Source organism: Corapipo altera, unplaced genomic scaffold, assembly GCF_003945725.1.
Source record: "Corapipo altera isolate COAL_440 unplaced genomic scaffold, ASM394572v1 2b, whole genome shotgun sequence".
NCBI classification, from domain to species: Eukaryota; Metazoa; Chordata; class Aves; order Passeriformes; family Pipridae; genus Corapipo; species Corapipo altera.
Window position 1 is genome coordinate 35,778,841 of NW_020884874.1, and position 23,905 is coordinate 35,802,745.

At 36.4% G+C, this 23,905-nt stretch overlaps 1 protein-coding gene across 3 annotated transcripts in view; it reads right to left on the minus strand.

Annotated features, from left to right (window-relative positions):
* WDR27 (WD repeat domain 27) overlaps positions 1-23,905 on the minus strand; it is a 98,898-nt gene that overhangs the window by 32,258 nt on the left and 42,735 nt on the right. For all 3 annotated transcript variants that reach the window (XM_027634011.1, XM_027634010.1, XM_027634008.1), the window contains 2 exons: positions 23,094-23,196; positions 10,312-10,410 (listed from right to left, as the gene is read on the minus strand). In XM_027634011.1, coding sequence (XP_027489812.1) covers positions 10,312-10,410; positions 23,094-23,196 — 202 coding nt within the window. The remainder of the gene's footprint in view (positions 1-10,311; positions 10,411-23,093; positions 23,197-23,905) is intronic.

The following is a 23,905-nucleotide window of genomic DNA, read 5'->3' on the forward strand; positions in this document are numbered from 1 at the left end:
AGAATAGAATAGAATAGAATAGAATAGAATAGAATAGAATAGAATAGGAGTTATGCCTCACAAGCTATGATCTAGCATGAGGGGTCCATCCAGAAGAGTAACAATCTGCAGTGCAAGTCCCAGGCCCACCAAGGAAATTAGGTCAGAAACAGACACATCTACAACATTGCTCAGGCAGGGACTGAGAGTCCCAGCTGAGCTGAGACACATCCCCTGGGCCCTTCACAGGAGATAATGCTGGTGGAGGTCCCAGGGAATGTCAGTCCCAGCCACTGAGGCCTACAAGCACTCCCTGGCACCTGCACAGCTCATATGCTCTCCTTTAGAAAATGATGGTTGACTACGTTGGAGAGAGAGTATTGGGCCAGATGGACCTTCTCTCTCTAATGAGTACTACTGTTCTCAGACTCTTTTGGTTTAGCATTTTTCCCACAGAAAACAGCTCAGGCATTTCTAAAATTTATTACAAGGAGAAAAAAAAATCCACAGGGAAATGAACAGGTATTGCTCAGCTCAAAAACATTTGCAACCATTTAGTTCAGGAGCATGCTCTGCTTCAGATTGAGGGCTTAATCACTGAGCCTTTCTAGTGTCAGAGATGCAGGGGTTTGACATCCTGTTTTCACAGGAAAACTGGAAACCCAGCTAAACTGGAAGACTTCCAAAAACACACTTCATATACGCTTTTTGCAAATTTGTTCAGTTGGTCAAATAATTGCAAGAAGATTCACAGCTCTCACACCCATCAGAAGGTACACGCCTTCTTTCCACAAAGGGACAGAGCCAATGTCTAGGCTGGGACATGATTAGCCATTCAGTGCCCTCTGCTAATGCAGGGCTGGGAAGAAATATCAGAGATCTCCTCAGCATGTACTGCTAGGGAAAGGAGGAGATAGCAGGATGAGGGAACAAGTTGAGCCAGCAGCACCTGCATTCAGTTAATTAGGATCAAAAAGGAGCATTTTGGCCTTGACTGGTGTTTTTGATAAAGAAAGCGCAGTGTTCTCAAAGTGAAAACCACTTTGAACAGTCTGCATGATAGCGTATGTTTCTCTCTCGTGCCTGAACACAGCCACATGATGCAAAGTGAATGTGTGGGATCAAGGCGTGGGTTTAGGATGATCCTGGCAATTTTGGTTAACTAAAAGACACATACCAGGTGCTGTTTATGAGAGAACCCTAATAAAAGGGGAACTCTAGAAAGATTGAGGGACAAATCCTGAAACCTAACTCTGTGTGGTGTGCAGCCTCATTTCTTTCAGCGCCCATAATCTCCATAGTGGAAACAGAATTCAGATTTGAATTTGAGTTTTAAATTGAATTAGAATTAGAATTAAATAGAACAGAATTCAGTTGGAAGAGATCTATAAGGATCACCTAGTACAACTGCCTGACCATTTTAGGGCTGACCAAAAGTTAAAGCATGATATTAAAGCACAGGACACTGACTGCCTCTCCAGGAAGCCTGTTTCAGTGTTTCACCACCCTCTCTGTAAAGAAATGTTTCATCACATCATGTCCAAAGCCCCCTGATGGATATATCTTTGAGTCAATTCCACATACCCTGTCACTGTATACCAGGGAAAAGATTCTTCATGTCCCCTCCTCAAGAAGCTGTAGAGAGCAACGAGGTCACCTCTTAGCCTCTTTTCTCCAATCTAGACAAGTTCAAAGTCCTTAGCTGCTCCTCATGGGATTTGGGGGCCTCCTATTATGGAGTGACTGCAACAGTCAACAAGGGAAAACTGCCTGTTGTCATCTACCCGGACTTATGTAAGATCTTACACATGGTCCCACATGGCATCCTTATCTTCAAATTGGAGATACATGGATTTGAAGGGTGAATTATTCATTGGATAAGGAATCAGCTGGATGGGCACAGCCAGAGAATTGTGGTCAATGGCTGTATGTCTAGGTGGTGGCCAGTGATGAATGGTGTCTCTCAGGTCTCCATCTTGGGACTGGTGCTCTAATAACTTTATCAATTAAAAGACAGTGGGATTGAGTGCACCCCCAGCAAGTTTACAGGTGACACAAAGCTGAGTGGTGCTGATGACTCAACAGAAGGAAGGGATGCCATCCATAGGGACCTGGGAAAACTTGGTAAGTGGGCCCACGAGAACCCAATGAGGTTCAATGAGTCCAACAGCAAGGTACTGGACTTGGGTCAAGGAAATCCCAGCTGTAAGTATGAACTAGAAGAGGAACTCATTGAGAGTAGCCCTGTGGAGAAGGACTTGAGGTTCCCGTAGATGAAAAGCTGGACATGAAACAACAGTGTGTGCTCATAGCCCAGAAGGCAAACTACATCCCGGGCTGCATCAAAAATGTGGCCATCAGGTCAAGGGATACGATTCTCCAGTTTTACTCTGCTCTTGTGAAACCCCACCTGGAGTACTGCACCCAGCTCTGGGGTTCTCAGCACAAGAAAGATGTGGACCTGTTGGAGCATGTCCACAAAATGATCAGAGGAGTGGGCACCTCTCCTAAGACAAGCAGAGAGTTGAGGTTGTTCAACCTGGAGAAGAGAAGGCTCCAGGAAGACCTTACTGCGTTCTTTCTGTACTTGAAAGGGGTTTATAAACAAGGAGAGTGTCTTTTACACAGGAAGATAGTGATAGGACATGGGGGAAATGGTTTTAAACCAAGAGAAGAGAGATTTAGATTAGATGTTTGGAAGAAATTCTTTACTTGGAGGGTAGTTAAGCACTGAAACAAGTTGCCCAGGGAGGTTGCAGTTGCCCCATCCCTGGAAAGGTTCAAGAACAGGTTGGATAAAGCCCCCGAGCAACCTGGTCTAGTGGGTGGTATTCCTTCCCAGGAATAGATGGTATTTAATGTCCCTCCCACCTCAAGACATTCTATGCTTCAGGTTAAAGAATGATGCACATACTGAGGTGACATTTTAAAAGATAGGCTTCATCATTGTCATTTGTGTTTCTCTAGATCTAACTTCCCTCTTTAATGTACAATGTAGGTCACCTACTTCCTGGTCAGAGAAGAAAAACGTAGTGGTAGAGTCAGAATCATTCTCTCCAGACATTAGCAGAGAATGTGAAAGGAAGGTAGCAAATGCTGGAATAAGTCCCAAATGTGGGTTTGTAGTGTGGTGTGGTATGACACTGTATGGTATGGCATGGCATGGTGTGGTATATCAGTGGGGAATCATCTATTTCTTTCTAGAAATGTTCGTACATTAGTAAGCAACTAGCTGGATAGAATACACTACAGTTCTGTAAAAAAAACATGTCACAGTGTGTCTCAGCTACTGTGATATTCCAGACAAAGTAGATACAATGTGAATGACTTATGAAAAAGCATAGATGAACCAATCCCTTCAGATGACAATGCCAACATTCTAATGCATGCATTACCATAATTTTTAAATACATCAAATACCACTCTTCAGAAGCACAGTGGCTGGGTGATTGCAGATGTTGAATGTTTCTATGAGATAAGGAAAAGGGGCACAGGATCCCTTTATCAACAGGTACTCTTGCCTACCTACTCCAGCACACACTATAGGCCTGAAAGGAAAAAGGTAAAGCAGAAGTCCCTCTCCGCTGCCAGATCAGCTCACAGGGAAAACTTGTTAGGGAGGGCAGCATCAAGTACTTCTGAGGCTGCTGTACTTTATGCAGTGGACTGGAAGAAAAGAGGTACAAAAGGCAGCTTTAAAGAATTCTGCTTTCCACTTTCCCCTACTATGCTCTACGCAGTTCAGATACAGCCAGGAGCTCAGCCAAAATGTTTGGCGTGGCTATATCATACTCCATCAGGCAGCTGGAATCACTTTATGTTGCTATTTTAATTTAAGACAGAAGATGAGTCTGTTTTTCTTTTCATATTTAATCTGTTAGCTAAGACTTAGCTTTCCCTTTTCCAAAAGCTCATTCAGAATGCACTTTATTTCACACTTCATTTTCCTTGTATTTCATCTAAATATGTTTTTAATATCTGAATTCTGATTTGTTATATATCCACTATACGTTTGTATCATGACTGCCAATTGATTTGGCTTTAAATTTCCCAAAGACCAGGTAAGAAGAGAAAATCTTCTTGGAATACAAATGCTGGATTCTTAATTGAAGTGGGGGAAGATGCTTTGTACCTGTTTCACATGAAAAGCTCAGGAATTTTAGAACTGAATCTTCCTCCAGAGTGGTTTTTAGTATCAGTAAATATTCAACTGCATTCTGTGAATACTGTTTGTTGAGTGAGTCAAATACATGATAGCAACACTTTTCAAGATGGCAAGAAAAAGAAATAAGATACCTTGACAGCTTCCTAGAGAGCTATGTAAGATAATTAAATTCTAATTCTTATAGAATAACTTCTGTATAAAAAATGTAGCTGAACAAACTCCTAATTATTAGTCCTTTAGTTCTTCCTATTTGGCAAAGCTTCCTTATTTCAGCTTGCCTGGACAGAGAAGGAGACTGTATTTTGTGAAAGTACACTTCACAAAATATTTTTCTACATGCCCCTTCATGGAGCATGAAAAGTAGACACTCACTTGCTTATTCCTTTCAATATTGCATTATTGGCTCCTGAAGACAGTTGTGTAGTTTGTGAAGGGAGCAAGAGAGGTTGATTTCATCTGGAAACTTCCCCTTATGTTCTTTGAAAAGCAGCTTTTTTCCTTAGGCATTGAGCACACTGATTCTCAGAACTGTTAGGTCAAGAGTAACCTCTGGTTCTCAGCAACTCTGAAAACCAGTTCACGGGCATCTCCTTTTCCTATCTTTTTCAGAAAAAAAGGCTTAACTAGAAGTGCAGAAACTGTAAGTCTTAACCTTGCAGCTATCATCTCTTACTTCTCTCCTCAGGGCTTTCATTCCCTCCCTCTAGGCACTCTCTTCATATCTCCAATATCATCACTTCCCCATACATATGTTCTTTCCCTCCAGTTCTTAGAATTGTCTCCAGCACTCCCTCTTCACTCTCGCTTTCTATCTGACAGGTTCCAAGAATCTGTCTGTTCTCCAAATTATCCCTATCCCTACAGTCAGTGTCTTTCCTTCCCACTCCCAGCCAATTCTCTCTCTTTCCAATCCACAGGGAATCCTGCCTAGATACGGGCAAACAGAATTCACATTGAACAGCTCAGTAACCAATTGTTTTGTACCACCTCTTTCAACCTAGTAGTGCCATTCAGTAAAAATATCTACTTGTAAAAAGTGCCATAAAGATTTTATGACAAATGTGCTATGAGCTGAGAAGCTTGCCTCTGCAAGCATATTCCTCTAAAATCATGTGGTGTACAGCTGTTGTTTGCTGGCAACACAGTTAGAATGGCTGGAGTATCCAGTGAGTAAACTGAATTGTATCATCCTCTCTAGTTTATAGAGGTTTTTTCTTTTTCTTTTAAAATCTGCCATCCTTCTTCAGAGTTGTCATACATACTTGAAAGAATTTCTTTGGTAGAAACAATTTTTTCCACAACAACATCAAACTCCTATTTTACTATATCATTGCACAGCATTATTGAGGTTTGTTAGAAACTGCAAAAGAAGTTATCTTTCTGCTATAAACAGAGACATACATGTGCAGTAATGAACTCTAAGTCTGAATTCTCAGGGATTGGAATAAACTCAGTAGGACTATCTGCTGTGTCTCCACAGGTTCAACCGCACTCGTAGCTGGAGTGTGGTACAACCCAGAGCTCTATGTTCTTTGACATCAAAGCAGTTTTTAAAATGACAAGGGCCAAGATTTGCAAATGTAAAGAGAGTTAAAGGCAGTAGCCAAACATGGCACTGTAGGAAACCAAGCCCACACTGGGAATCTCTCAAAGACGCCTAAAGCTGAAGTTCCTCTTTTCCCCCAAGCCACTTAGACTAGCACTTCTGTGCTTTGGCTCCATTTCTAAATCCATTTAACTGTTGAAAGTTTGGAATTTGAACGGTTACGCAATTCTCTACATCTGAAGATTATCTCAAAATTTTTAACAAGTTGTAGGTTTGTAAACTACACAGCTACATCAGTCAATGACGGCAAATAATTTTTATAAAAAGCACCATCTTACATAAAAAAAACCAAAGGTTTTACTCACTGTCACAATGATTTGTTTTCTCAACAATACTCCAGCTGCTGTTACCTTTTGAAATGATCTTTTCACCCCAGCTTCTCACTCTCACAAGTCTTAGAGTCTTATAAGAAAAAGAAAGGGTACATGCAGCTGCCTTGGACTACTTTACATGAATACTACTTTATTTGGTACCATTTACAAGGTGATCATGGAACAGCCCATGAAAGATTTAGACTAATTGCATTAATTGCCATCACTTTTTTTTTCAATTAATACCATGATAATAAATCTTAAATCTGAGGATAAAAGAAAGATATTGTAATAAAATATTAATAATATTTCATCAGACTGATACTTTCATAATTTCAAAAAATTAAACTGATATGTTCATTAAATTTAAGAAATATCCACTCCAAATTCTCATTCAATTCACTGAGCGGCTGAGGTCCCTTGGTCTGTTCAGCCTGGAGAAGAAAAGACTAAGGGGAGATCTCATTGCAGTCTACAACATCCTCATGAGAGGAAGAAGAGGGGCAGGCACTGATCTCTTCTCTGTGGTGACCAGTGAAGAACCCAAGAGCTTCTTCACCCAGAGGGTGGTTGGGCACTGGAACAGGCTCGCCAGGGAAGTGGTCACAGTGACAAGCCTCACAGAGTTCAAGAAGTGTTTCGGTGATACTCTCAGGCCCATGGTGTGACTCTTGGGGATGGTCCTGCGCAGGACTGAGGGCTGGACTCAATGATTCCAACTCAGCATATTCTGTGATTCTCTGAGATTGCACATCTGTGTGTACATAGATTTAGCTAACAGTTCAAGAAGACAAGGAGAAAAATACATTCAAACTCAGAAATCTCGTATATGAAGTCAGCAGCAGACTCTTTTTTTTCCTTTGTAATACAACTATCTTTTTTGGCTGGATGTTGGTAAAGGAAATATCTTCTTACCAGACATAAACTGCTGAACAGTCTTTGACAAAGACAGTCTTCATACAAAGACTACATTACTGCACACTACTGCTTGTAAAGAAAACTTGTGAAATTTCTTCCTCAGCAGATTAAACCAGTATAAGGAAAGAGAACAGGTTTGTGAAATGAGTAAAGAGTTGAAGACTTGGTATTGAGATACATGAGAACATGTTGGAAAAATATTAAATAGTCTCTCTCTTTCTTCTGATTTGTTACCCAATTTTAATCACACTCTGCATCAGAAGGTTCTCAGCCAAGCCAGTTGACTGACTGCATATGTAGCCCCAGCACATCAAAGGGATGAGCTACCTCTCAGTATATCAGTAGGGTGGTAGTAATGCATGCTGATTTCAAAGTCACGATTCTGTTATGAAAAATAACTGCTATCACAGTATATACTAACACCCAACTTCACAAAACCCACCAAAAACCAGCAGACGACAATGGTGTCCCCGTTTGCTTTTATCCTGCTTGAAAAACATTGCAAAGATTATTTAATGTTCCCATATTTGGAAAATAAGACTCCTACTGTTTTTTACTTTAGACTGACTCAAATGTGTTATAGTTAATAACTATAGTTATTATAGTTAAACACTATAACACCCCTTAATGTATATTCTCTAAAATAAATTGAAATTCTATTAGTGGTTATGGTAAGAAAAACACTTTTCCCTCCATAAGTTTTGAACAATGTCTGAAAAGCAGGAAATGACAATAAGGAGCAAAAACTGAGAAATCATCTTGAAAATTAAAATAAATGCAAAGTTTCTATCTTATTTCCCTTCTCCAGCTTTCCTAGTAATAATTTTATAAATCATTCCAGAGTACCATATGATGAAAGCAACTATGCCCCCATCAATTAAAAAAACCCCACTATTATACCCATTCAGGGTTTTTCTCTCTTTTCTAGAAGAACATTTATGCAAGTGAGAGTTATAAAATTGGTTGGAACAAGCTACCTCATGGACAGGTGCTGGGCAAGCAACAACTGAACAGGAGTGCTGCCAGTACACCTCACTTTTGGCTTCATCTTTCCAAAGCAGAAAGCTTAGCCATAATGTTTGAATTTCACTCATCGGTCACTTTCTTTTTTCTCCCCTTTCTCCTTCTCCTGCCGGTGTATCCCTTTGAATGCAATGAGGCTTTGCACAGTGGCTATTCAGAACCTAATATAACTCTTAATTGTATTCATTCAAATATTGGATGAAACAAGAATAGAGTCAATTTTAAATTCCTAACTAGTGGTAGCAGTAGGTATAAAAGTCTTCCAGTATTGGAAACTCTGGATGCCTAATATAAAGTCTCTCTTTCAAGGCTTATCCTTTTCTGATTCATTTGTGGTTTTCTTCTTTTCCACTATACAAGCTTATCATTGCATTGCTTCGTTTTTATTTCTAGTGCCTTTGAATGTAACTTCATGCTAAATCCTATATTGGAAAGCCCAGGTAACTTTATTTTTTTTTTTTGTTCTGTGACTCCCTCAAAAATGCTTACTCAGAAAGCATTTTGAAGCACTTACTATGCACAATGACTTGGGTAATCAAATTTATATTTTATCTGCAATTCTTTAAAGGAACAGGTTTTGCACATTTCTCGCTTTTTAGTAAAATGTTCCTGATAATATCAGCTTCAAAATCTTCCCCCAGAACCATATTTTTGGGGAGATTCATTAGCTGGTTGAAATCCAACAGATCTTCTTTCTCAGGAAAGAGCTCTTCAAGAAAAGGATTTGTGGCCCGTGAACTTCAGATTTGGCTCTTAAACTGACCATGTGATGTTTTGTAAAGTTCAGAATTTGTGCCCCAAGGTACACTCTCAGAGCAGACTGGCTTAGAGCCACAGCCAATGTTTATTTTACACCATTTATGGATTCTTTCCCCCTTGATCAACAGCTGATTTGCCTGAACTTAGTTATTTCAAAGCCTTGTTCCATAATATTACTACAACTGAACCACTAGACTTTTAACAGATGAACTCTAATAAGACATTTCCCACCAAACTGCATTCCAACAGCTGCACCACAGATCAAGGTGCTGCCAGACTCCAGTCAGGTCTACTCTTTTAGTATATAACACCTTTTTGCAGAAATGTATTCAGTGCTAAACATTTTATTAGTCTTAATCTGGGTGTAAAATTTAATAAAACATACCATTTGGATGAATATAGCATTGCTGAATCCAAACCCAAGAAATAAATAATGTTCACCACAAGAGAGTGATCAACAATTTTGCATTCAAACAACATATACACAAGGAATAAAACTTGCAGGAAGTCTAAAATCACTAAAAAGCTAGAACATGTATTTAAAAATGGAAGGAGATACATAAATGTGGCAATAGTCCTGAATGTAAAGAAATTTTACTTACGTATAAATATTTTTTAATAGTAGCACCCATAGCCAGTGGTGAGGAGATAGTGAGTAAACAGGAGCTACTGTGTACTCTTTTATGTATATATAGTGATCATTGTTGTGTCTTTTAAGTAAGGAAAAAAGTGGAAAGTATAACATTTCAATGCAGATTCAATATATTAAAACAAAGAAGGAAAATCCATAGGATTAAAACCAGTATACACATGACAAACAAGCTGCAGGGAAGCTTGGGTGTCAAGATAAAACTTAGCAAAGTCCTTTGTATATAATGCTTCACTACAATTAAACCATTATATTGAAATATAATGCTGTTAGCATAGTATTAATGATCAGTGAAAAAATAGAACCTGTTATTGCATAATGCCTAACTTCTTTGGAGTACTTTTTATCTATAGAGATCTGAAAGGTTCAAAGCACAACAGTAACAGTTTTTCAAAATATTGTGATAAAGCTATTTCAGTATTTATTCTGACATAGCACATTTAAAATAATGTCCCTTTCTAAATCTTTCAGGCCTTTGAGTAATGACAGAAGGTCTGAGCACCTTGTCACATCCCTGTCCCTACTTATTTTTCCCTTACATACTCTGAATTAGTAGTCTATTCAGGTAATTTGATATGGATGTACATTTCCCCAACCTTCAACATATATAGGCTCAATATAGTTCCCAGGCCAGAAGTCTTCTTTATAGGCACTTTGTCAGAGTATTTGTCTCTGTAGAATGAGGCATTTTGCATGAGTTTATACTTGGCACAATAACCACACTATAGCTGGAAGTAGATGAACAGCCTTACATATACACTGCATATTGGCAATTAAAAAAAAGAGCAGTAAAAAGCAAGATTAGAGTGAGGAGTTTTTTGGAAATTTTGTAACTTTAAAATTATAAAGTTACAAGATTTTACATGTTTTAATTACAGAGGAAAAAAAAGCAATGACTTACCTGTGGAGATGAAGGACTAAAGGTGACATTGATAACAGATTCTGTGTGTCTCCCCAGTTTATGTAAGAAAGTGCTTGAACGCATTTCATATATGTAAGCCTAAAAAAAATGAGACCATATTTTCACTATAAAAAGATTTATCGTGTTCTAGAAGCACTAAATTGTAGTATAGGAAGGCTAAATATTCAGCCTACAGAGAAGTTAGAAAATTTTAATCATAGCTAAAAAGATATAAAAATCATAATCTTAGAATTATTTTCTACAATTTGAGATAATTTAGCAAACGCTTAAGTTAAATTAAAAAAAAGTATTTAGAGAGTATATTTAGAATCTTTTCCCCATAAATAACTAAACATTAGGTATATTTCAAGTAGGTAGGTAAAACAATGACCCTCTTAAAATATATTTTAAATGGTGTTCTTTGGAATTTAAATCCTTTCTTTTAAGTAGTATCAAAGACCTTTCTAAATTTGAAAACTCCTCTGTTAAAATAAATCTTTCAGTTTCAACACAGATCTTTTCAGTTTTTAATTGAACAGCATAGAATTCAATAAGAATTCAATAATATTACAAATGATGCAGGTATCATCAATGAGCAAAAATATACTGCCTGCCTTTGTTTCTCAAAACAAAAAGGAGAAAAGCACCTTGCAAGAAGAAAATTAAATTTTTACTGGTACAGCCTTAAATAATGAAAAAGTGTAAATGCAAAACTGCATCAAGAACCAATCCAAAAATCAGTGAAAGTCATAAGCATACTGATGCTATCAAAAGGATCGCATTGTGATTCTAAATTAGCATTATCTTACGTTAAAAAAACGGTTTGAAAATAAATCCAGGAGTATAAGTCCTCCACATAAGAAATACTTGTGAAAGTCATGTGCAGACACATAGGATTGTTTTAGACTGTTCCTTATCTGGTAAAATAACAATTGTTTGCAGGATACACTAGGCATACACAAGGCATATTAAACAGACCCATAACATATGTAGACTTATTTGGTACATTATAAATAAAATGTGTATTTCAAAAGATAGAATGAATTGTAAAGCATGCAAAAAATATTCAAATGATAATCCAAACTTTACAGTTTCAATAAAAAAAAATTAAAGTTTCATTGTCTTTACCAAATCTCTGCAGTTAATGAATGTGGAATTTAGAACACAGCCTGACAAACTAAACCAAACTGTGTATAGATGCTATGACAACAGTGTATCACTCTGCGACTTAAGTTTTTGGTTGATAGTACCCTAAAATAAGTTAAATCATTCAGACTCAAGGCAGCTGAGCTTCCCCTAGCAGACAGTAAATGGCAAGGTATATGTCCAAAAAACTTACAGACTCAAATGACAGTCTTCCCAATATATGAAAGGACTCATGGACCAATACAGGTCCTGAAAAACTTGTAATGTTCTACTCAGAAAAGAAATCTTATAATTCAACACCTAAGATTCTGTAGTCCTATCCAGCACTGAAGTAACACTGGATTGCCCTCAGTGTCAAGTATTCCATTCATAACCAAATTCACTGCTATGCAAACCAAGAAGCCAAATGTAAATCTACTTAATTGTGTCCACTTTATAAACCTCACATACCCTGGATTCTGCCCAGGATATGGAATTAAAACCACCTACTGGCACAAATGGAGTACCTAAATACAGACAGAAATGTAGGTATGAATTTTTAAACTCTGGATCTTTGGTAGCATTCCACACAGATATTGCCATGCTAACTGGGAAAGTAGCATTGTCTCCAGTAATGTGGTAAAATCATTCTGTCCTTCCTAAATGGATACAGCAAACGCTTGCTAATTGCAAATCCTGCCTTAAAAAGTAATACCTTTCTCCCTACTTTAAAACATCTCAGGAAACTAGTTATAATAATGAGTAGAAGCAGCAATTGTTTGTTTGTTTTAAAACACATGGCCATAACACAGCTACTGTGACTTCCACCACTTGGGACATGATCAGTTCACAAGGGAACAGATAGGTAAGGGGAATCCAAAGAAGACAAAAGTGATATAATGACACAAAGGAAAGCATTCTGATGTGTCTGTAGACATGAAAGTATTTGCTCTAATAGGAAGTACAAGACCACGTATTAGTAAAATCAGTCTGTATACAGGACTACTCAAGTTCTTGCTGTCACCATACAGAAACTGAAGAACAGCTCTTTATAAGTACCTCCAGTTCCAGCACCTCCAGATTAATCTTTTATTGATATAAAAGAATAAAGAGGTAGTGTTGGTTATTTACAGTGTCCTCCTTACATCATGGTTTTCCATTCTTCACTCTGATGATACTATACCGTGACTCAAACGGTATCAAAATTATCAGATGTTGACACGTATGCGATATCTCAGTACCTGTAACATTGTGCTCTCTTCTTCTTAGCCAACCTTTGCCAGACTTTATATCGGACAGCCCTATTGTCCAGATAGGGCTGGACACAAACAGAGTGCTAGAAATTACCTTTGTACTCTAGCAAAGAAGAGGTGTAGTAGAGACTCCAGTCAGGTTGTACTATCACCATCACAGTTCCAGAGCAGAATACAACAGCCATGTTCACAAAATTAATTGGAATATGTATGTCTCAAGAAAATGAGAGATAAGATGGTACAGAAATCCGTATTCCAGGGAGATTCCAGAAAGGAAAGGAGTGCACTGAGTGAGAGGTGAGCAAGAAGTATTACAAGCTGCACTGCACTCTCCAGAACTGGATGTTCCTCCGCATTTAACTAACTAAAGAGTATTTGTGAGAACCGGGAGAAATCATTCTTACCAAACAGCCCTCCAAAATCTTGAGGATCTCTTGTCAAAATGGTTCAATGGTATCAAAATATTCAGTAATGTCATGACAGTTTGAAGTGTTTGTATCATAAAGGAGTCAAATCCTATTCCTCATAGCTACTGAGCACATCTATCCCCTTTAGAACTGTGGGAATGAGCAAAACAGGACAAATAAATTGTGTTTTTTAACAAACTGCAGAACTTTGTTAGATATAAGAACTTAACCAGAATAGAACTGCACTGAAGATAAAATCAAAATTCAGGTGCTTGGTACATACTGTAAGTTATCTGACTCTGCACAACTGACACATGGGTAGCTAGTAAAATAGGTTTACAAAACTTCTACTGCAAGCAGTTATTTCCCTTCACAAGTTAATTACTCCGCAATTGCATCAGTTCTTCTCCATATACTCAGACCAGTCTTTGGCAGAAAGGTATAGGCAGGAGGCAGGACTATGCTTTCTATCACTCACCATATTTTCTCTTTCTGGTTTCAAATTGCTTTACTGCTACTTCTCCTGTTCAAGTCTATTCTCCTTCCCTTTATCGGAAGGAGGCACAAAGAAGAGGTAAAGTCAATGACAGCAAGAGTCAAGAGCACAAAATGCTCTGATTCACAGATCTACAATGCCTTCCAACAATTTCTAAGCTAAGAAGAAACATGCTCCATTTTTTAACCAAGAGAACCTATCACAGAGAGACATGGTTAGTGAAGCCGAAATTTTTCCATCATAATCTAGTAGCTTACAGAACTTTGCCAAAATTATCCAATAAAAATTAATTTTCCATTCCAGGTTCTCAGTTTAATTCAGGAAGGACCATATTCATTTTTGGCTAAATCTTTATGTTCCCATTCCACTCTGTAAAATACATGTGATAATATTTCACTATTTTTTTGAAGACAAATCCAAAGTTTGTGAAGCCCAGGTATTCTAGTAATTTTTACTCTTCCACACAGTTTCTAAATCCACCATTTGACTCATATTTTATTTCAAAAAATGCTATGAAGCATTTGTGCTGTTTCAGTAGAATGTAGCAAGTGTGTATTTGGTGGTCTAATCACACTTCTCAAACTAAAAAGCATTCAAAATCTTACCCCCCACCTTTCAAGAAATTATTCTAAGCCCTGAGCTAGAGATCAGGTTGAGATGCAACACTCTTCTGAATCGTCACATTGTATAACAAGATTCACTGAGCCAGAGAAAAGTAATGACAAGCAACTACAGGTAGAACCCCATCTGTAGCCAACTGCCAAAGCATTCGAAGACATGGGAAAGACCTTTACTCTGACCTTTACTACAAAGACTAAGTTCATACTGAACAGCTGCTAAACAAAAAACATAGAACATGGTTGGGAATGCAACCTGCCCATTGTACTTCATTCTTACAATTCTATCCTAATGGAACTAGTGGTAAACATCTTTCTGATACTGTACTTCTAGCCCTATAAATCTTAAATATTTAGGTGTCATAGTTCAACTTCAACAGAAAAAGGGGCACAGTCTCTAGCTACATCCAAGAATAGTTCATTATGTTGTGGCAGCTATCATCTTCTCTTCCAATAACTGTGATTTAAGGGAAAGTAATAATAATTTTCAATCACAGTAATTTTGACATGTAACACAATGAAATGTGATTAAAAGAAAAACATCATCACATAAAACTGTACAAAACCAGCTTCTGTTTAAGTAACTAGTCACAGATATTTAAACTAGGGAATGATAGCCTAAATTCTGAGAATAAGTTAGCTTCGTTCAAGAGTGAAAATAAACTTTTCAGTACATTCATTTTTAACTTCAATAGTTAAAAAAAAAATAAATTGTGTTTTAACAGAAATAACATTCATAAAAAGAGAAATAATTCCAGTATAAACAATCTTCTACCATAGTCTGCCATAATTTTAGTTTTACTGTATTTCCTGGTGTCATTCAAATTCTTTTGCTATTCTATACTTAACAGATTTTCTTCTCTACAGAAAAAAAAACAACAAAAAAACCCCAAAAAAACAGTTAGTAACTGAGTTATAAATGATATCATAACACTAGCCATAGAATTAAAAAACCCTTGAAAATATGAAATCAATGACAGAGGAAGAACAGCTTTTCAGTAAACCAAATGTAACAAAAAAGAAAACAAAACAGTCTAGGAAGTACTCAGTAATACACAAAATACATATGTGCATATAATCTGTTGTAGACTTTAGCCAAAGTCAATCCCTTTTTTATATATTAAGACCAATTTTTTCTAATAAAAATACTGATTCAGTAGATAATGGTATTTCCTTTCCATTTCTTGCTAAGGGTCAGCCAAAAGTAAAAATAATTTACCTGTACCCATTAGCTTACAAACAAGTTTCCTGCACCCATAACCACATACTTACTTGTATCTCCTTTCACTTGTTGTTTGAAGAAAATTTGGAGTAGTCAGTTCTCATTAACCCAGAGTGTGACAGCATATTTAGCACCTTACAAGCATATATAAGCTTGTGCTTTCTTCTTCAGATTTGTACCAAGAGACAGAAAAGAAGGGTGAAGGCCCCTCCTTGAGTGGAGGAATTCATATCCAAATGGAAAACTACTTTATTCTACTGCATTGGTAGAGTGTGCTAAATAAATTGACTCTTTATCTGCAAAGTTTCACTATAAATTCTTTCCTCTGTTTTCTCACATGCTATCTTCAAAGGAAACTTGTCCCCACCTGTTCCCAGTTTCCTAATCCAATCCATGCCCATACGCATTTGTGTCAAACTACTTATACTCCTAGCCCCTCCTGGGATGGGAAAGAGGGGGAAGCAAATCAGAAACAGAAACACTGAAGAATAACACAAAAATTCTCCTTGTTATCAGCTTTTGGACAGGGATCAGAAAAGCAACACCAGCTTCCAGGAAAACCCTTTGTAACTGCTGTGGTCTCAAACTGGAGTACATATTTTACAAACAGATCACAGAAAGAAACCCCACTAACAAAAACCAAAAAGACATTGATGTCTAGGATGCTTAATTTGGCCATAAGCAAATACAGAATTTTTTTCTTCACAGGTTTTGCATAGATTGGTCGAAGTCATCCATTTTCTGTGACTATTTTTTCTAATCTTTCAAATGAGCTACAGAAGATAGAAGTGTTAAAGCCCATTGATGGGAAAATAAATAAATAATCTTACTTATGATTTCATAAAGGATATCTGCATTTATTAATAAGGCTTTATTTTTCATTTGTCGCCATCAGTGCCATCAAACTTGATGTATAATCTCAGAGTTTATGATATAATTGCTTGATTTGAACTCCATTGTTCCCTGTTTATACTGGGGCACATATCCCATTGAATCATGTATTTTTCCTCAATCTCAAGCTGAAAAAGCTCCTGAAATACTTATACTAAAGAAAAAAAAACAATCAGCCTGAAGCAGACACCCAACATGGAAAGTTTCAGCCCAAAATATTCTCAGTTATAAGCAAACTAAAACAGAATTATAGTGGAAAGTGTTAGACTACCTTAACTATAGGTATCAGTGCCAAATCCACACGTAATAAAACAGATTTCACAAATATCTTAAGCACTGATTAATGCTCTTCAGTCCCAAGATTTCTTACGTATTTGCCACATGGTTACATGGAAAGTCTAATCAAGCCTGGTACCAAAATGTTGAGTACAGTATGGCCTCTCAGAGTCCCTTCCCCTTTTAATGCCACTTATGGAGTTGCCTTTGTGCTAGTCACAGGAAATTTCCCACTACAGTAAGATTTCAGTTTCCATATGAGTTCCTTTGACATAACTACAAAAAGAGTACCAGTGAACATTAAAAATGCTCTTTATTATTAATAGTCAATATTATCAAGATCAGTCATCTTACAGGTTGTAGAAGATACTTTTTAGATATATCAATCTGATGGCAGTTGTAGCTAACACATTTTGAATTTTCCTCACTAAAAAAAGATTACAGAAACCATATCTCTGACTTGCCTCTGTAAGCCACCCTTCTCTGAAGCATCAAAATTGTAATTTTTGCCCATTTTAGTTTCTATTTCATTTGTCAATTTCAAGGCCTTATATATATGATTATTTTCATTTGTCTGCCTAAGAAATTTATGTAGCACCAAACACTATTGTATTTAGGTTGCTTTTACTTTTACAATATACGTAGTATTGTCAGAGTGTAGAATTATTAATTGAAGATTTTGTTATAAGAAAATTTACCTCACCTCTCATTATGAACATCATGGTTGGATCACACTCACTTTCAAAATGGTTCTTTTCTGACTGCTGTTAAGATCCTTCTCTATAGCAAGTCTACCAATAATCACATTCCCTGTTTATATACTGGTGTTGACTGACAAAAGTACTGAAAGATTCAGATGGTACAGAGGATCTTTAATCAGATTTTTAGGCATAACAGGGAATTTTAGTACCTTTAGAAAGAACTAACAAATTTGCAAGCAAAATGAAATCAACTAGTAGGATTACAGTCATATGTACCGATGATACACAAAATTCAGCTACTATCAGAGTTGTAGACCAAGAGCTGCACATATAGAAAACATAAGCCCTGTGGGTTCAAAACTATACATATCCACTTTTAGCACCTCACTGCTGCATACATTCCAAAATGAGCCTTTGGTATTCATATCTACTTTGACTTCCTGTTTTGCCTACATTTGAATACATGTTATTTTCTATAAAGTTAGTTTTCTTTAGCAAAAAGGCTAATTTCTCATACTTCCGCTCAGCTCTGAAAAACATTACCAAACTGAAATGTTAACACAGTAACACACTACAGACTAATGAAATTCAGTTTGACTGGAAAAAAAAAAAGGTGTTCTGTACTAGTTAAATAACAACACATATATAGCCAGCAGAAAATCGTCCACTTCTCTTAAGTGCCAGTCTGATTTCATGGTGGTCAGGTCTGAGGTGCAGCAGCCTAGACAAAGCAATAGTCAGAACTGACCAAAAAGCACACAAGAGCAATTAATCTACTCATATTCACATAATTCCACGGTTCATAAAATAATCTACCAAGGCTACGATTTTCAATCATCTTCAAAGATACATCCAAAGAAGCAGTGAAGTAACAGCATACCCAAAATCATGGCTGTATTAATAAGAAAGCACTATTTATCTCTTCACTCCTAGGACAATCAGCCTAAGAGCCAACTACACTACCAAAGAATTCAAGACACTCAGATTCAAGAGTAATACAAATTTTTGTTCTTTGGAAGGAGATAGATTTTCTCTAGCAATAGCTGACAGAGAGGCAGTCTCAGTCTGTCATTCATTCTCTGCTGTCATTATTCTCTGGATTTTGTTCTGCCAAACAATGTCATTCCTGCCTTTTCCACAGTAAACATTACTAATGGTATTTTCTCCAGATGTTTTCTCTTAAAGCCTATCTTAGTTAAACAGTCTGGACACATAAAATAAAACTTGAGCAATATATAATTGGGATACCAATGACACTGAAAATCAAAATACTTCAGATAGTTGCTACTACTGCCTCATAGAATACATTCTGTTCTGCAAGCCCTCTGGTATGAAGCGTAGACCACAGCAATAAATACTATACAATAGCACTATCACACATTTCTAAAAGTAATTTTCCAGTAAAGCAGTAAAAAAATTTCTCTTATTGTTTTCAAGCCAAATATTCAAGCGTACTCTATTGTATCAAAGATACCTAATTTAAGCATCAGTGACACCTCCAAGATACACTCCTAAGAGATATAGAACTAAATATTCTAAGTTGTTAACAAATCCTGTCTCTTACATTTGCATTCATCCATACCAGAATATCTTTCCCAACCCCTTGCCTTTTCCCTATCTGTAGTCTTTCACCTTCTATTCATTCGTACCAGAAAGTTCTAGCAAACTGGAGTCTCAAAGGGAGAACAAACAACCACATTATTTTGTCATTTATATTTTGGCACTCTTGAGTTGTTTCTTCTTTGATATCTACACCATTTTTTGCAATCCTGGACCTAATCTGATGAAATTTCAAATTTTATCACACCACAGACATACAAGGATGGAAGTATTTCATATAAATGAGATCAAATCAACTAACCACAGGAATAACAAACTGAGATAGGCCACATTTAAATTCTTCTTTTAAAGCCAAAAGGAGAGAAGAAACATATCATTGTTAATCTCCATTTCATAAGTCAGAACTGAGCCACAGAAAGACCAGTGTGACTAATACTATATTTATGGGAATTAAGAAATATAACATAAACGTCTATGGAAATGATTACATTAAGAAGTAGTGAAGTGCAAGATGTACAGAACAAAACAGTGCTGGCAACCCAACTTCCAAATGTCTTTTTCTGGTAGCAAAACACTAGAATATATTGCTCAGCAGGACTGATATTCTATTGTGCAAGAAGACTGATATTCTGTTTGGAATATCAACCTCTGTAGCTATTTATAATCAAGGTGTCAACTGTAAACAAATTCTACAGTTGGTGTTATGCCTGATGCAGAATCTTATATCAGAAAACAACCAAGTCTGAACACAATATCAGGTCTGAGTTTGCATTCAGACACCACTCACAGGCTTGCAGAACTCTTTGGATATGCCCCCAACCAGAATCACTTTCCAGCATCATTTGCATAATGGGAATTTACTCTAAAACCAATTTTGAAAAAAAACAATTAGGGGATCAAGTAGTGAGGTTATGTATAATCACGAAATTGCTTTATCCTGTCTTCTGTTACATTTTTGGGTATTGATGCCCTCTGGGTAAGAAGAAACAATCTTCCTACTCTAACTTTGGTGCCTTCACAGTTAAAAGGCATAAATTTAATCCTGGATTTAAAATTTCAAAGACAATGCAGTAGGCAGTGGGCAAAATCCTAGACTTTGTGGAAAGTGTAAATAAAAGGAAGACAATGTCATATATTACCCATATATTTTTGTTATTGATGTTATTGATGTAGCAACCTGTTATGCTGGAAAACTTCTGGGTTTCTAGTATGGGTCAATCCATGTTAACTTTGGACCCAGGCTTTGAGATTTGACAGGGACAGAGAGTTTTATTTCAGAAAATTCCATTTCAGCACAAGGGTCAAAATGTGCCTCTTAGAGTCAAAGAGAGTTAGAAAGAATGAGTCTGAAAACAATTAAAGAGACAAATATTTATTTCTGCATTCCCTACTTCATTTCTAGAAACTTGAAATTTATTCAGAGAGCCCTAAGGTTTTCAAAGACAAAAATTAAGAACCTAATTAGACATGAAGTAAAACACCCAACTATAACTACATGGAGCACAGAAGAAAATTAGTTATTTTTATTATAAAAAGTAGCATTTCCCACTCTCTAGATATTTTTTGTTTTTTTACACTAAGATTTCTCTAGTCAACAAATGTTTAGGTAAACATTTTTGTACAGAGCCCAGCAAAATGGAAATCTAAACCTAATTTAGAGTATATTTGTCCAACATCCTTAATAGTGTTGTTTGATAGTCAGAAACTTTAAACTGTCCCCTTGTAAAATAGTTAGAAATTAAAATATTAGGTATATTCAGTTGAGAAAAAGTCAACCAATTTCAGTTGTAACCCTAGACTATTTAAAATGAATAGAAAATCTGATGTTAGAAATGTTAACTTTCTATATTTTCTAATCATGATTAATTACGTAAAGGAAAATCACCGTTCAAAACCAGAATACTGATTACCCACTTTGATCAGACTATCAGGTCCTATAAAGGTCTTGATAAAAGTTCTCTTAAAGAAGTTGGAGTAATCAGTTAGGGAAACACTTTCAACCCTCAATTTACAGTTTCTACAAATCTCACACTAACACACACAAAAGGAGTTCAAATAAAACCAAGTGGCTACTTCACCCACACAAAAGCCAAACCAAGCTCTTCTTATATAAAATAGGTTATACACTTTCTAAGTAGAGAAAAAGGCAGGCAGAATTTTCATCTCTTTATCTTACAATAACGTATTTTGGTTTCCTGTTTCTATGACATGAAGGAATGTGATTTTTTTATTAATCAATGTAGACAACGTATTTCTCTCTGTCAAATACTTCAGATATTGTGAAATATAAAAGGCAGTTTAAGATTAATGTCTCTCAATTATATTCCAATTATGCCTCTTTTGGCTTTAAAATCAATCACATTTGTTAACCACAGAGTGCAAGATTTGCACTTGATAAAGTAAACTCCAAGATGATTGAAGGTACAGTTACTGCTCAGTGGAAAGTTACATAACTTATTTCCAGAATGCTCTTTGTATCCACAGTGCTGATTTTTTATGCAATTTTTTTAATTCCAATGGACATTCATTCATACAATCTGCAAAACTATGTGACTTCTTGATTCTATCAAAACTGTCCAAGTTGAACATTAGCCCATCTGTCAGGATGTTTTTAATTGAACAATATGAATGGGCTATTCAATGCCACATTCAATTTTCTGTTTCAAAAGGAAACACAAAAGTATATTCAGTCTCAACGCTTCAAAACGAAGCCTCCTAAAAATGCCCCAAACCTGCATTTTGTCCTAACAGTACAGTGTAAGCATGATTTCAAAACTTGACCCAGTTTTCCTAAGGGGACAAGAAGGACAATTAAAATTCTCTACAGACATAGGATGCAAATTATTCAAAAAATTCTAACCCAGGAGCCACACTAGAAAGTATTGACTGGCACTGTGCCCACCAGGGACCGCATGCCGAGTGGAGTAGGATGCACTCTAGCTGTTCAGCTTTATTTGATGACCCACCGTGTGCCAAGACTTTGGAGTAAGGGTAAAATCATGCTGTCTTTCTTTTTTGTATCAGCACTAATTCCAAACAAATACCTTAACATAAAAGAGAAGAGAACAGGTCTTGTAACTGCACCTCTTTTTATACAATTTGAAAGCAGCCTTAATTAGTAATCTCAAATAAATATATTTGTATCATGTACATTATGAGCTGAGATGAATATTAGATGTGTTTGTTTCACAGACAAAACAAAAAGCCCTTCTTTTGTATAGCAGTTTGCATTTTGAAATGCAATTTACAAGAAACTTGAAAAGTATATTTTATCATGGAAATGTCAAGAACACAGTACCTGTTGCCAGGCATCCAGAAATCTGCCAGTAAAATCTCTAACCTTCATACATGATTTGAGCCAGTATTTCAAAACTAGTGACAACAGTAAATTCCTCTCATTCTGAATTTGACCAGAAACTGTGTCACGTTTTGATGACTCACATAGAAATACCTAGAAGAAAGTTAAAACTTCCCTACCCAGCTGTATTGAAAGGTTGTGTTTGCAACAAACCCAATTCAACTTTGGTTTCAAATGCCTATAGTACAAGTTAGCAATCATCTATCTCTTAGCAAACACTGTGGAAAACATTCTGCCAACAATGCAGGCACAACTGAATTAAAATTAGGTGCATACTCAAAAAGGTAGCAATACACATTTACTCAGGATTCTTTTCTAAGTGTAATAATTTAAGGATGGTTGACATTGAAAACAGAACCTGTCTGGGGAGCAAACACACACCAAGGGTGTGGAAAGTTCTAATTCCAGTTGAATGACTTCTCATTTTGTATTCAGCTGACTGGTTCCTAAGAAATCCATGAAAAAAGATTTACCACCCTGTATTTGAGAGCTTAAGTAAATTAATACGTAGTTGCTACATGGTTCCTAGTGGTCAGACATGTATAAAACAGATAAAGCTGTGCTACGGGAATGTGCTACATTCTCCTCATCTTTGATGACACATGACAATTCAGAGTCAAGCATTATGAAAACCTGTACAAAGAAGCTTTTAACAATTACTTTGAGCACTAAGATGTAGTTGTGCAGGGATTTTTCAGACAAAAAGATCGTGAATCATATGTAACTGCTACATATGAATTAATTACATGAAAGTATCATAGACCTCAGTTTCACACATTAAAATGAATCCTAGAAACACACATAAAAAGACTCTTTTACATACAATATGAGTAGCTCCTATAGTTTAGGAGGAAAATAAGCAAAAACATAACTTACATATTTGTCATCTGATCCACTGGCTATAAACCGTCCACAAGGAGACACTGCAATTCCACATGGATAGCAGCGGCTACTGTGCCCTTCAAAACGACGTTCACACCTATAGAGAAATTTCAGTGTTGTCAACACTAAGTAAAAATTACATTTTTTACTGCCATTTTCATGACATCCCACTGAAATCTAATCCGCTCTCCTTAGTCTACAAATTGACTAAGGTAAATTCACAAATTAAGTTTTAAAAATCTCTGCAGTAGATTTTGAAAAAACTGAAAGACATTAAAGAACATTAATGACTAAAAATAAAAAGAACACACAAAGCTACCCCAGGACAATGACCAAACCCATGTTTTGGCCTTGTTTATTTTACAGAGGTAGAAACATCATCAGTAATTAGAAATTAGGAGCTGTAATGCCTACCATTAAGCTACCCTAGGTAGCCATCTCAGAAGGGAAAGCTGAACTCCTGCATTAAGAGGAAGCTGTTGTGGAAGTCTGCTCTGTAAAGATTTAGAAATCTTCCTCAAGTAATTTATATCAAATGAAGATATGGTATGTGGAATCATAACATAAATTATTATTGCTTGCTTTTCTTACAATCAAATCTGGATATTTAAAATTTGTTTTATTTTATATGGTAATTCAAGAAAGGCAATATCAAACTGACATTCCAAACTGATAAATCTAGCTATATCTAGCCCACAACTGTAAATAAATTCTTACCTATCTGCATTAATACAGTCTAAAGGAAGGAATGCATTTAAATCTAATACAAAGAATTAATTTCCTGCTTTTCATGCTAATATTGCAAG